Source organism: Rattus rattus, chromosome 4 (genome assembly GCF_011064425.1).
Source record: "Rattus rattus isolate New Zealand chromosome 4, Rrattus_CSIRO_v1, whole genome shotgun sequence".
NCBI lineage: Eukaryota > Metazoa > Chordata > Mammalia > Rodentia > Muridae > Rattus > Rattus rattus.
In genome coordinates, this window is record NC_046157.1 from 54294415 (window position 1) to 54309293 (window position 14879).

The 14879-nt window shown below is 48.1% G+C and overlaps 1 protein-coding gene, 1 non-coding gene and 1 pseudogene across 2 annotated transcripts in view; 2 read left to right on the plus strand and 1 right to left on the minus strand.

Moving 5' to 3' along the window:
* The first annotated feature begins 3683 nt into the window (after positions 1 to 3683).
* Positions 3684 to 3911, plus strand: LOC116898352 (annotated as a pseudogene).
* A 2697-nt stretch (positions 3912 to 6608) lies between these two features.
* On the minus strand, positions 6609 to 6713 carry LOC116899771. The gene has a single exon (XR_004387784.1). It is a non-coding gene; the product is annotated as a U6 spliceosomal RNA (small nuclear RNA).
* A 6783-nt stretch (positions 6714 to 13496) lies between these two features.
* Scaf4 (SR-related CTD associated factor 4) overlaps positions 13497 to 14879 on the plus strand; it is a 55959-nt gene continuing 54576 nt past the window's right edge. The window contains exon 1 of the mRNA XM_032900459.1: positions 13497 to 13626. Coding sequence (XP_032756350.1) covers positions 13597 to 13626 — 30 coding nt within the window. The 5' untranslated portion in view covers positions 13497 to 13596. The remainder of the gene's footprint in view (positions 13627 to 14879) is intronic.

Genomic DNA, 14879 nt, shown 5'->3' on the forward strand with positions numbered 1-14879 from the left:
GGGCCAGAGAATGAGAAGGAGCCAGGAGATTAGAACAGATTGCCAGGGTTAGTTTGAGGCCAAGCAGAGCAATTTAGAAGAGGCTGAGAGAGAAGCAAGATTGAGTCAGTCGGCCTGAAGAGAGTTTAGCCAGAAGAGCTGAGTCGAACCAGCCTGCCAGAGGTCGGAAACAAGTAGGAAGGGATGAGCTTACTCTGCACTCAGTCAGAATGTTTTCAGAGACTGAAAACATTCTAGGCCTAGATTAGGTTGAACGGAGGCTACGAGCTTCCAGGACTAGGCCTAGGTTAGCAACAATTAGCTCTGGCAGGTAAAGGGTGCATTCCATTTCCCGTTCATACAAATTTGGAGTTCCTACCAAGGAGGTGGGGACTCAACAAAGCCACGTGGGCCAAAGGAAGAAGGAACAGTTCATATCATCTTTGGGTACCTACCTTTGTCCAGAAAGGGTACTGAGGATGAAGGATTGCCACACAAGCCTTGTACTGTGATAACCTATGTCCCTGTTACCACATGCAAAACCCTACAGACAGCTGATATGGCTGAGAACTAGCTACTCAGTGTCAAATAAGTTCTAACAGCTATGCAATTCCCATCGTGTAGAAAGGAAGATGAAAGCCCGGGGAGGCCAAGAAGGCCACCTTAAGTCTTAGTTCCCTAAGTCAGGTCAGTGGGCATGCTGTGCTCCCTTCCTGTTGAGTGGACTTACTTGCCCATTTCAGACTGTGCGTGTGGAGGTGTCTTCACCGTTGTTTACATCTATTGAATAGAGGGAGAATACCAACCACGGGCAGGGGGCCTCTAAGAGGACTGTCAGCTCATTTGCTGTTTGGGGAGTTTTGTTTGTTTGTTTGTTTTTATTAAGAAAATCAGCACACAGGAAACGAACGAAGCATTTCTAGTAGAATTGAAGTCTGCCCATGGTGAATGGAGCTGTCTCAGCCCTCTGGGATTGAGACTGCTACAGTTCAGAGCCAATGTACACCTTCCAGTGTATGGACCCCATGGTAAAGGCTTGGTCCCAAGAGAGATACTCCTATGAAGTGGTGGGCCTTATAGACAAGTGAGCCCTGGAAAGAGGCAAGGGTTGCTGACCTTTTTCTTTCTCTTTAGCTTTCTGGCCTTGAGTTGAGTGGCTTTCCTCTGCAACACACTCCCAACACAGTGGGCTGCCACAGGTCTAAAGCAGTATGGATGACAGGCTGAAACCTCCATACCTGGGAGCCAAAATAAACCTATCTCTATAAATTGATCTTTCAGGAATATTTATGACAGTACCAGAAAGCTGAGCACCATGTGGATGAATAAAAAAACAAACAAACAAACAAAAAAACTGCCTCTTCCTTGCCCTGGCCTTCATGATTTGTTTTTGAACAGGTGTGAATAAAAATTGTTGGCTCAGCGGTTGAGAGCACTGACTGCTCTTCCAGAGGTCCTGAGTTCAAATCCCAGCAACCACGTGGTGGCTCACAGTCATCTGTAATGGGATCTGATGCCCTCTTCTGGTGTGTCTGAAGACAGCTACAGTGTACTCATAAATACATTTTTTTTTTTTTTTGGAGCTGGGGACCGAACCCAGGGCCTTGCGCTTTCTAGGCAAGTGCTCTACCACTGAGCTAAAACCCCAACCCCAAATACATCATTTTAAAAAAATAATAAAAATTGTTGCACTAGAAGCTTCATATTGAGAAAAACAGATTCCTGCTGCCTAAAGTTGTATCACAAAGCAATCCCCCCAGGTGTTACCATGCCTAATAATAATAATAATAATAATAATAATAATAATAATAATAACAACAACAACAATAATAATACAGGAAAGGTTGCTTGTCTTCCACTTGTACAGCATTTTCTGAATATTTGACAGTGCCTCATTTATTTAAATGATGTGAAATAAGGTATTAATATGCCGCATTCCAAAAGTTAAAGTTCCTCTCTTACACTTTCATTCTTTCATCAATCAATACTAATTTATTTTATATCGGTATTTATTTATTTATTTATTTATTTATTTATTTATTTATTTTTTATTCTTTTTTTCGGAGCTGGGGACCGAACCCAGGGCCTTTTAAGCGCTCTACCACTGAGCTAAATCCCCAACCCTATATCGGTATTTATAATTGTCATGTTGTCATCTAATCCATAGTCACGCAGCTTTCATTGTACAAGACAGTAGAGGTTACTATGAAGGAACTCCAGTTTTGGAGAATATCATTACCAGTTGGAGCCCCAAGTTTGCCCCCCACCCCCACACGGCCCAGCGAATTTCATTCCTCCCTCTCTCCAACCCCGCCCACCCAGAAAGCCTCCTAATAGAAAAGGTGCCAAAAAGCCAGATCCCGCATTCCTAACATTCCCGACACCTGTTCCAACCCCCCTCACCTCTAGTCACCAGCCACCCGGAGCCACCCATCCCACCCCACCCCACAACCACAGCACGAAGCAAACAACTCATTTGCCTTTACCTACAGTCTACAAAAAACTTGCACGCCACAGTCTGACTTTTTCTGGTTTCTTCCTCTGAGACTGAGGAACTGGACCCGAGCCTATTCCCAAATTAACCTGCCTTTTTAACTTGTAATTTGGCCGAATTGGCTTGTTTCTACAGCGGAGAAAACCTATAAATATTCATAGATGATTCTACATTGGCTCAATCAAGCTATTCTCAATGACAAAACCCGGAAAAATAAACAACTCAAGCTGGTGTGAGCAATGACAATGGCACTGGCTCTCATAAGTCAGTCGGGCTTCGGAGTTGTCGTATCCAGTGGCTAGGCTTTGGTGTCTCTAGGAATCTCCGTGGTGTCTCCCCACCATTCAGCGGCAGCGGCAGCCTCACACTAGTGTCCAGATACCGGCAGATAGGACAAACACATGGAACTTGCTATTGTTGCCTTTCTCCTGCTCTCTAGAGTAGGAACAATGTTTCCCCGGGACCCAAGGAACAGGGGCTCTTGTTGCTCTTTAGACCAAAATGTAGCAGATGCCCATCCCCCAGCCAAGCTCTGTGCTCAGAGGAACAGCGGGTACAAGGGATGTCTAGTTTTCTGATCAAGTCTCTGGCAAAGGACTGTTTGCATTCCTATTAGGCTCCGCCCAGCAGTTATTTAGCAACAGCCTGGTGGGACTGGCTTATTATAAAAGGGACTTTTTGGCCTCTCTCTCTCTCTCTCTCTCTCTCTCTCTCTCTCTCTCTCTCTCTCTCTCCCCTTTTCTTTCTCTGCCCCTTTCTCTCTCTCCCTTTCCCCCCCTAACAACTTTCCCCTCTCCTCACGTGTCCCCGGCCGGCACCCTCCCTCTCCCTCCCTCTCCCTCTCCCTCTCCCTCTCCCTCTCCTCTCCCTCTCCCTCTCCCTCTCCCTCTCCCCATCTCTCTCTCTCTCTCTTCCTACCCCCTTCTCTGACCCTCTCTTTCCCTGTCCCCCTCCCATGCCCGTAAATAAACTCTATTCTAAACTACACCTGTTGTGTGGCTGGTACTTTACGGGGGAGGGGAGCCAAGGGGACGGGGGTGTGGGGGGTGGGTGGAGGGATGCTCAGCATGGGCCTGCCGGGTTCCCCCTCCTACAGTACCAAACCGAGCTCTACAAGAGTATCCTTGGTTTTCTAAAACATATCAGTTATATTGTTAAAGTTCACTTGAAGAGGCCATCCGGTTGCCAAGGCCTCAGGACGGCATGGACCATGGAACCCCTGGCCAGGAAGATCTTTAAAGGAGTTTTAGCCGTTGAACTTGTGGGTGTTTTGGGAGCTTATTTTTTTGTTTAAAAAGATAAACTCAAACCAAGATTTCAGGCAAACAATGAGCAAGGCATTTCCTTTCATTTTGGAAGTTCATTACAAATCCATTGAATAGTACGGAATGTATGGCCTTAGAAAGATCAGGAAAAATGGTTGGATAGCAAAACTTAAGGATTTGGTCCCCGATCAATGTATCTCTACAAGAAACCAACAGTATCTCTCAGGATTAAAACTCCACAGCTGACATGGATGAGAGTTCCTAATGTGTGAAACAAAATATAAATTGTAAATCAGGTCTTATTCTTTGAGCTTGAAAATGCTGACTGAAGAATGGTTTATTGTGTTATCAATAAACTTTAATTTATGCAACTGAAAATAAAATGTCTATTAAAAAAAAAGTTCACTCGAAGAAATCTTGGGCTACCTCTTGGGATAAGACTAATTTTTGAAGCTTCATGGTTATTAGGCAATAGAAGAGATGTAGATCGGCTCAGCAGATATAGGTGCTTGCTGCCAAGCCTGATGACCTGACTTCCATACCTGGGACCAGTGTGGTGGATAATTCCCCAGAATTATCCTGTCTCAGGAAAATAAAGATCATACATACATACATGCATACATACATGCATACATACATGCTGTCTTTATGGAAACTATGACCAAATTAAAGCAGAGTCTTGGATTAGAAGAAATCTCACCTTCCTCTGTTGGTTATTGTTTTCCTGGCTATGGTAAGTACCCTAAAAGAGCCAACTTAAAGAGAGGAAGGGTTGATTGCCTCATGGCTTCAGAAATTTTGGTATGCAGTTGTTCAGCTGTGGGCCTAACCCCACTAGGGGCTGCAGAGGTAACCCAGTGTGTAGAGGACTGGAATTCCGCCTTGGGTTCAAAACAGCACTGCCTAAAACGAGATCCTAGAAGCACAGAGGGCAAAACAGATCCACCAACTGGGGACCAACCCCTGTGCTAGAAGGGACATTTAAAATCCAAACCAAAGCAACTCCTAGCCTCACTCCCCAAGTAACAGAAGTGGGAGCCAGAGACAGGACACCAAAATCTAAATCTCTTTCATTGTGTGTCTCTGTCTGTTCAGTGGTTTCTCTTGCTATCCCAACCTCCTGTACGTATTATCTCAAAGTTTGGGGAAGCTATGAGGCGCCTTCCCTGGAAAATCTCCGTGGGTTCGCCTTGTCACGCTTTGTGACCTGTGACTGGAAGAGTGTGAAGGATGCTGAGTTTAGGCAGGGGGTGTAGTTCAGTTGACAGAGTGCTTCTTTTAGCGGGCTTGGATTTTCAAGAACAAAGACCGGGATATTAGAATTGTCAGGCAATCCTAGCAGCAAGTGTTGAGTGGCAATTCAGCAGATGGCATGCGTGTTCTATGAGAACCACGGCGGTTCATTTTGGCTGCTATATAACTGCCTCTTTGCGATCAACCCTCTGTTATTTTGAGGCTTAACCAACCACAGATCAGAAACACTTAGAAAAAATATATACCTGTGTGGAACAGGTATCAGGTATTTTCTTCTTATTCCCCGAACGGTGCAGGAGAGCAGTTACCTGCCCAGTACTGACTGCATTAGGTGGCGTGCTGAGAGCGTGGCACTCTGAGTAAAGGACTCAAGCAACCTCAGGTTCTGTCATACTTGGGGATACTGAGGGACTGCATTTGTTCATTTGTTCAAATGTAACTGCCGTTACACCTACCTTTCGTTCATTATTTTCTCCTGTTTTCTTTTTTGCTTGTACGCATGTTCATGTATCTGCTGGCCTGAGAGACTGCAGACCCAGATGGTACTGGGATTCCTTTTAAATCTTGTCTCGTGGGGACAGTGAGATGTCTCAACGGGGAAAGGCTTGAATTTGAACCCCAGAACCCAGGGGAGGATTGACTCCACAACGTTGCCCTCTAACCTCCACATGTGGCATGTCCCCTCAACACACACACACACACACACACACACACACACACACCCAGATACCACATGCCTTGTGTAAGGCTTCTGTATATTTTTGGAAAAATATGAAAAAACATTCCCTAAAATCCCAACTGCCCATGCCATTGAGAGCTTCCTTTTTAACAGTCCTGCTTCTTTCCCCCACTGCCTTCTAGGCTGCGCTGCCTTTTGGGCAGTAGCAGCATGGAGACCTTGAAGACAGAAGTTAGCCCACAATGGAGTCAGGTGGGGCCCATCTGGAAGGAAACACCAGAAAGAACCATTTGCTTTCAATTCTTTGAAAGTAGTCTCTTGAGCCTTTAGGGAGGGAGGTGCCTTCTGGCCACACCTGTGACTGGAGCCAGCGTCCCTTTCACAAACTATAAAGGACACAGGACAGACCAGAATATAACTCCCATCCATCCGTATTCTTTGTCCTCCGAATGATGGTTCTGTTTATACTCTTTTCAAAGTCAAGCTGTTTACGATGTCCTTCGGAGCTTCCCAATCCACTTCCACGTGAGCAGATGGGTCTGCATGAGTCTGTGCTCCAAAGGAGAGGACGGGTGGGCGGTGGTTGATGTGTCTGCTGCTCCTTATCACTCACATCTGTTTACAACCCTCCGGCCACATTTCTAAGTAGGTCCACTCTGGTGCAGCAAGGGCTGGCCACAGAGTACAGCCCTTGTGAGATTTCGTCATTTGCCTCAGAATGTGGCCACGGGAGATCTGCCTGGTCTGACGGGAGAGAGGGGGAAATCTAGCAGTAGCTGTGCAGACGGCTGCAGGGGTTAACTCTTTCTTCAGAACAGAGAAATGTTAAAGTTGCAGTGGAGGCTCCCAAAGTCTAGCTCACAGCACACATCTCTAGAGCCCTTGTTTTTGGTTTTTGGTTTGTTTGTTTGTTTGGGGTTTTGTTTGTTTTTGTTTTTTTTTTATGGAACGCTTCACAAATTTGAGTGTCATGCTTGCACAGGAGTCATGCTAATCTTCTGTGTCATTCCAATTTTAGTATATTTGCAGCCAAAGAGAGCACGAGCCTTTGTTTTATAGCAAAAACTAAATGGGGGTTTCTACCCCACCTTTGGTTATTCAGTTCCCAGATAAAATCACAAGACCTTTACATTTATAGTAAGCCATAAAGCACTAGAGCTGGACAGATACCAAACCTCTAAGCTATTTTGACTATTTCCCTGTCAGTACCCCTGACATATAACTTGCCATAGTCTGTCTGGGCCTCTTTTACTCCGACTGGCTAGTCCTCATGGCTGGTTCTCAGGATCCCTTACCCTACGGCATCATCTCTTCTGTCTTCCTCTCCTCTCCTCTTTGTGGTCTCTGTCTCAGAGCTCACATCCAGTCCCGGAAGTCAAGTTCCACCCACCTCTCTTCTGCCCAGCCACAGACTGTAAGCGTCTTTATTCAACCAAGTTTTAAATTAAGGAGCAAGGTTACATAGTATTACCCAGTGTAGTGAGAATTCCCTGAGGTAACTAGACCTCGGGGGGACCAGTATTTAGCTTTACAGTACATAGTAACAAGTCAAACCTCAGCACCCTCCTTTAAATCTCCCAAACACTCAACAGTCAATGTAAAGCTGTTAGCATTTTCTCTTAAGCTCCACCCCAGTTACCTGGCAACAGCCAGGTGTGCCTGACTCTCAGGAAAAGGGGCTGCTTGCTTCCCCCACCCCTGCTTGCTTCCCCCACCCCTGCTTGCTTCCCCCATCCCTGCTCATCCCTTCTTGCTCTCTGCTCTGTCCCCTTGCCCTTTCTCTCTCCATTCCCTTCCCCCCACCTCTCCAGGTGCTCATGCTGATGGCCAGCTTCACCTCTCTCTCTCTCTCTCTCTCTCTCTCTCTCTCTCTCTCTCTCTCTCTCTCTCTCTCTCTGCTTACTACCCTCTCAACTCCCCTCCCCATGCCCTGAATAAACTATTCTATTCTATACCTTCGTCCTGTGGCTGGTCCCTCAGGGGAAAGGGATGACTCAAAAGGCCCTTTCCAGTATGTATGTAGGTCTTAAGTTACCCACCTCAGAAAACATGGAGCTTTAAAATCAAATCTCAGGATGGGACACAGAAGATGTGCTCGTTTGGACTTCCACTCTCTTGTTCAATGACCAGTCTGCAGCTCAACAGCTGAGGTGCACGGATTCCCAAGAACACCAAAGCTGAGCCTGTCATCCTCACCTAAGCCCCTTGTGATTCTGCCTCAAATTTCTAATTCCTCACCCAGAGCAACTGCCTTGATGTCCAAAACGAAGTAATCCTGTTGCTTGAAAAGGAAGAATCTCATTTGCATGAGCCTATTTTAGGGTCTTCCGGAGTCACAGAAAGAGGTACTCAGGATTTCACGATTCACGTTTGAACCGTTGGTGCCAACTGGTTGTAAACATTTAGAAGGCAAGTCCTAGTCTTGGGAAGAGAATACTGAGGACAACAGCCTACCCAGTACCTGCCCAAGCTTTCTGCCTCCTGGCTCCCTCTGCCATGGACCAACCCATTTCGACCACCACGTTTACCGTCCCATGTTGAACCATACCTTCTAAACTGTGAGCCAAGATAAAACTGTCTTTTCTCAAGTTGTGTCTTTCAAGTATTGTGCTCCACTGGGGGAGAAGTAGCTAATGAAGAGGTAGAGAAAGGGAGGGGTGTGCAGTGTTGGGTTGATACAGGCTCTCGTACAGATAACAGCAGTGCAGGGTGACAAGCGCTACCCAGGATATATGGAAACATTCGGGGAGTGCCTGAGACCGAGGAAGAGGAGGGCAAGGAGGCTTTCCTGGAAACGGCTTGTTACAAGGAAGTAGGTGTTCAACAAGCAGTGAATGAAAGGTCAGCAGCTCTGTCTACTGCCTAAGTGGAGGGAGGGGCAGGAGTTGTTTTAGCTGAGGGTGGAAGCCCACTTTTGTTAGTATGCAGATGTATTCAAAGATGGATCAAATTTGGGTTTTACTGTGTAGAGTTTAGCTAGTATTTGGCAGATAATGAGTATCTTGAAAGGCAAGGGTGGGAGTCTAGAAATTGACTAATTCCTGAATTTTCTAATGCAGTGTTAGTTGTTCTGTGGGTGACAGTTCTCATGGAAGCAAGTGGATTTGGAAAATACAGAGGACCTCAAGTGAGAGGGGAGACAACATGAAGTGATAGAGAATGAGTAGACCTGAAAATAAAGCCCGTTGGGGTTAGGGATTTAGCTCAGTGGTAGAGCACTTTTCTAGCAAGCACAAGGCCCTGGGTTCAGTCCTCAGCTCCAGAAAAAAGAAAAAAGAAAGCCCGGGTTCTGCTGTGGTTTGGGTATAAAACGATGCAGTGGCCAATGCTTTGCTTGGGAACCTAGCTGTGGAAACAGGGTCCCCGTGTCCATTTCAGACTTTCAAGTGTCCTTCAAGCCCCCATGCAGGCATGGGCTGGGCCCTTAACTCTGCAAATGCGTTCCCAACAGAAGTTGCTATTGCTTTCCCCATGATATAACAATGCCTGCATCGGGATAGAGAACCCAGAAGTTCAGCCATGGGAAGAGTCATCTAGAGAGAAAGCTTATCTATTACTTCTTTTTTACTTTGGCTAGTTATATACTTAATAAATTCGCTCGTTCAGTCCATATGGTTACTGTAGATCATTCTCCAGATCCCAGAACAAATGTCTCCCGTGTGTCCTCACTGTTTCTGAAAGGCCGTTGAACACATAAGAAGGTGGAGCCTTAGGGGTTGGGGATTTAGCTCAGTGGTAGAGTGCTTGCCTAGCGCAAGGCCCTGGGTTCCGTCCCCAGCTCCAGAAAAAAAAAAAAAAAAAAAGGTGGAGCCTTGCTGGAGGAAGTGGATTACTGAGTGAGCCCTGCCCTACTTCCTACCCACTCTCTTCTTCCTGCTCCATCAAGATGTGAGGGACCGAGGGGCTCCAGCTGCACTCTTGTCACCACGGGCTGTATGGCTCTGCCTTTCCCTACCTGAGCAACCACAGACCTTTAAACCTCTAAGCCAGTAGCTCTCAACCCCTCTGGGGGTCCAATGACCCTTTGCACAGGGATTCCCTAGAAGGGAAACAGTTACATTGTGATTCCTAACAGTAGCAAAAGTTAGTTATGAAGTAGCAACAAAAATAATTTTATGGTTGAGGGTCAGCACACCCGGAGGAACTGTATTAAACAGTCAAGCATCAGGAAGGTTCAGGACCACTGCTCTGAGCCAAAATAAATCCTTCCTCACTTAAGCTGTTTCCTATCAGCTGGGCAGTGGGGATGGATGGCTTTAATCTCTGTGTTCTGGAAGCAGAGACAAGCAGATCTCATGAGTTTGAGGCCAGCCTGGTCTACATATCAAATTCCACTAGAGCCAGGGCTATACAGAAAACCCTTTTGTTTCCTTTGAAAAAACAAAACAAAATGTTTCTTAGGGCTGGAGAGATGGCTCAGTGGTTAAGAGCATTGACTGCTCTTCCAGAGGTCCTGAGTTCAAATCCTAGGAACCACATGATGGCTCGTGACCATCTGTAGTGGGATCTGATGCCCTCTTCTGGTGTGTCTGGAGACAGCTACAGTGTACTCATATGAATAAAAAATAAATCTAAAAAAAAATGTTTCTTGCCAAGTATTTGGTCACAGCAACAAGAAATTAACTAAAATCACTTAAGGGGGTCCATGTGGGAGGAGGAGGTGGGAGGACCAGGCAACTACACATCAAGTTTGAGGGCAGCCCTTAATGGGTGAGATCTTTCGCAGAATAAACTAAAAGACTGGCGAGATGGCACTGTTCAATGTTATCCCGAGTTTGGTCACTAGGAAGGAGAGAACTGCCACACGCATGCATGCCATGGCAGAAGTGTGTCACACGATTTAAAAAAAAAAAAAAAAAAAAACGGGAAAGGACTAATACAGGATCCAGCCAAGAATACAGCAAATAAATGAGCACGCTTCACACCTTCATACAAACTGTCCCCTTATCCTAGTGTCCCTGATGCCTTCTCAACTTGCCTGTCAATTTCTTTACCTGCCCTTGCCTTCTGTCATGAGCATTGCTTGCGGTTTTGTCCTCAGCACTCCGGCCAACATGTAAGATAAGTTTCTGGGGTGGGGCTGGAGAGATGGCTTGATGGTTAAGAGCACTGACTGCTCTTCCAAAGGTCTTGGGTTCAAATCCCAGCAACCACATGGTGGCTCACAATCTGTAATGAGATCTGATGCCCTCTTCTGGTGTGTCTAAAGACAGCTATATATACTTACATATAGTAAACAAATAATTTTTTTAAAAAAAAGATAAGGGGTTGGGAATTTGGCTCAGTGGTAGAACGCTTGCCTAGCAACCGCAAGGCCCTGGGTTCGGTCCCCAGCTCCGGGAAAAAAAAAAAAAGATAAGTTTCTGGATACTATACCAACATACCCAGCACTTTCCAGTGATTTAACTTTTAATTGTTTTTTTTTTTTTTGGTTCTTTTTTTCGGAGCTGGGGACCGAACCCAGGGCCTTGCGCTTCCTAGGCAAGCGCTCTACCACTGAGCTAAATCCCCAGCCCTTAACTTTTAATTGTTATGTAATAGTTAGGCATATTTACCAGGTACAGTGTGGAACAGGTGTACTATACAATGAGTAATGGTTAGCTCAGGGTAAGTGAGACAAGTCATTAAAGCAGATTTTTATTATTTATGTTGGCTTTTTTTTTTTTAAAGATTTATTTTATTTATGTGAGTGCACTTCAGCTGTCTTCAGACACACCAGAAGAGGGCATCAGATCCCATTACAGATGGTTGTGAGCCACCATGTGGTTGCTGGGACTTGAACACAGGACTTCTGGAAGAGCAGTCAGTGCTCTTAACCGCTGAGCCATCTCTCCAGCCCCTTATGTTGGTCTTTTAAACGAGGGCTTTTCTGTTTTAGAATTTGCTCTGTAGACCAGGCTGGCCTTGATCTCTGAGATCCTGCCTTTAACCCCAGAGCAATGGATTTAAGTTATGTGCCACCAGTCTGATTATTTCTCTGTGCGTGGGATAGATTCAGGATCCCCTCCAATGGTTACTTTGAAATTTACTGTTAATTCTTGTTAACCACAGTATCCTATGGAGAGATATTTCCTGATCCTTACAACTGTTGAACTTGAACCTATAGCCCTGGACAGGGCTGATCACACCCTACAGGTTTTTTTTTTTTTTTTTGCTGTTGTTTTGTTTTTCCCAACCTCTTGTTCTTAAACACCTCTGCTCCTTGTCTGTCTGCCCCTTTGCCCGCTTTTAGCTGTGCAGTATTGATTCCCAGGTATCTACCTCCTGTTAGCCATTTTACTGGACTTGACTCATACCCCAGAAGCCCTCACTTACTATCCCAGGAGCAGCTCAAATGGATAAAGCCTCCAAAGATAATTATCCAGCCAGATGACCTTGGGCATGGTGATTAACTCAACTAGGCTTCACTCTCTCAACTGTAAAATGAGGAACTGTTGATAGGCACTGACAGAGGCTTGGAGCAGTGATTAACCGGTACTCCATCAAACTCATTCCTTCCTGAAATTATTAAGTTGACTCAAACCCACCACTCACGTCTTTCAAGGAGCATTGTGTATCCTCCCTCCCGACACCATTTTGTGCCAGACCCACTCCCTAAGTATGTGCTTCCTTCACTGCCTGATACTTTCAGCCTCGTATCTCCAGGGCCCGAAGCCATGCTGTCCCTGACCCCACTTACTTTCACACCCTTCTGAGCGCATACTTTGCAGGACGCCAACCTGCACGAAGCCCCCTTAAGAACAAAATCCTAACTTTGTTAGGGCATGGTCTCGGTAGGGCCGATTGCTTTCCAAGCAAGTTGTCCTTCAAGGAGAGGTGATGGCACAATGCGTAAGGCCCAGAGGGTCCCTCCTTTCTCTAATTCTTTTAGGCTTCTCGCCATTTTCTGCGGGAAGTAGTCCCGGACTTCCAGCCTGTGTCAGGCCCTCTTGCTTTTATACTCCTGCTCCCACGAGCCTGCCCTCTCCACAAAAGTGAGGTTTCTGTAGCAGAAAAACTTTCATTTTTCACACACCCGACAGACATAGGTCGCAGCGCGCGGCAGGCGGTGAGAACTCAAGGAAAGTGAATCAGAACAGCACTTCTGCCGAGAAAGACACAACAGGATTTGGGGAAATTAGCGTTAGGGGTTCGGGAGCCCAGTCCTCGGAGGCTGCTCAGGGCTTCCACCAGATCCATACGCAAGAGACCGAAGCAAGAGACTTGAGAGACTGCAGATGCTCATCCTCCGCGCTTTGTTTGTCGCAGCAACGGGGCGCAGTCTTGCCTGGGCACGACGGCACCACAATGCACCCCGGGAGCCCTCGTCCGGACCCTGAGCCCAGAAGAACGGGACCCTCCGCAGCCTCAACCGGCGGGAAAGCGCGCTACACCGCTCCGTCACGCGCTAGCTGCTCTGCGCGCGATGGGGGCGGGGAGGGGGCGGGGCCAAGCACGAGCGGGGCGGAGCCGTGCGCAGGAAGCGCTTGGAGGCCCGAGCTGTCCCAGGGTGCTTCGCGCGGCGTGCACTCGGGTCGCTGCCGCCATCCTGCTGGCGAAAGAGAGGAGAGAGACAGAGAGGCCCGCCCGCTAGCCGGCCGGGCTAGTGTGAGCCAGTGCGTGAGGGCGCGGGGGGCCGTGTCAGCGCGACGCAGAGCGCAGCCGCCACCGCCAAACGGACATGTTGGAGCCCCGCGCTGCCGCTGCCTCCCAGCTCTCCTCCAGCTCACAGAACTGAGCAGGGGCCCGCCGCCTCTGTCTGCGCTCGACCGGCCCAGCCTCGCCGCCTCGGCCGCAGCCCCTTCCTGCTCGGCCTCCGCCGCTTGTCGCCTCCCGTCCTCCTCCCCCCCACGCCCTAGGGCCCTGCCGGCTCCCGGCCCTACTCAGCCGCGGCGCGAGGTCTATGTGACCGGCGGGCCCGGAGCAGCCGCCGCCGCAACGCGAACATGGACGCCGTCAACGCCTTCAACCAGGAGGTGAGGGGTGCTCAGGGCAAGTCTGCTGCGGGCCAGCCAGGTCGCTTCTCCCGCTGCCCGAGGGCTTTAGAGCACCGAGTCCGGGCGGGGACGCTTCCTGCCCTGGGTTCCGGGGCAGCGGGCCTGAAGCTGGGGAGAGGTCGCGGCCACCGCCTGGGTCTGACCCCGCGCCCCTCCCCCGCCAGTGCCCCCTTCTCCCCCTTCCGGCCTGTGCCGGCTCCGGCTTCTTCAACGTGGCCCTTGTGCTCCCAGCCGCGTTATCGGTTTTGCGGTGCCCGGATCCCGCCAGGAGCTGCAACGGTGCGCGGGCGGGCGGACGGGCGGACGGACTCAGGGGCGGGAGTTCCCGCGGGTCGTGGGGCCGGCGTAGCAGCCGCCTCAGCTCTCCTGTTGCTCAGGCCGCGGCGCGTCGGCCGCTGGACTCTGATCCCGGCTGGCGGGGAGTTAGAGAGGGTGTCTGCCCTCCCGCCTCCTGGATTGACACGCTCACAAATAAACACAGAGAGGTAGTTTCTTAGCCTTTCTGTCCAGAACGTACCCTTTCTGTACATCGTGACACCTAAAAAGTTGAATGGGAGAGCGAAGTGTACGCCCCGTTTAGTCTGCTCGAAAGGCAAAGCTTGGGTCTCCACTTGCTCACCCTCGCACCGCCCTCTCGGGGTACTTAATCCTCAGCTCCCTTTCTCAGGAACATTTACATGTGAAAACCTCCCCAAACCGGGAACAAAGCTGCCTACCACCTTATAGCCTTCTGGTCGTGTCTCACTTCCAGGTGCTGCTCTTGGAGCATAAAGTCCATACCATCTTATTTATCTGAGTGGATTTGAGAGGAGGAGACGACCATTGATGCTTTAAAACGCAGTTGCAAAGTGGAAACTATTGTGGGTCGGGTTGGATTATGTTTCTCGTTTCAATGCTAAAGATAAACCAGCATTGAAGAAATCTGATGTCATAGTTTGACACGTGTTGATGTGGTGTCAGAACTTGCTCCATCTCACAATGAGATTTCTATGGCTCAACTCGCAGTAGTATTAGGGTGTTACTCCTCTTTCTAGTCATAGCGCCCTAGTAGGGAACTCTCCAATTAATTCTGCAGTTGAGAATATTTATTGCTGTACAGATTACGCTTCAAAATACTTTTCCTCAACTGATAAATCCATGTCTCCCCAGACCACAGTAGTTGCATCAGGTGGGAAGTGAGATGAAAGGGTTGACTAGAGATGATTTTCTCTCTTTTTTAAAAAGATTTATTT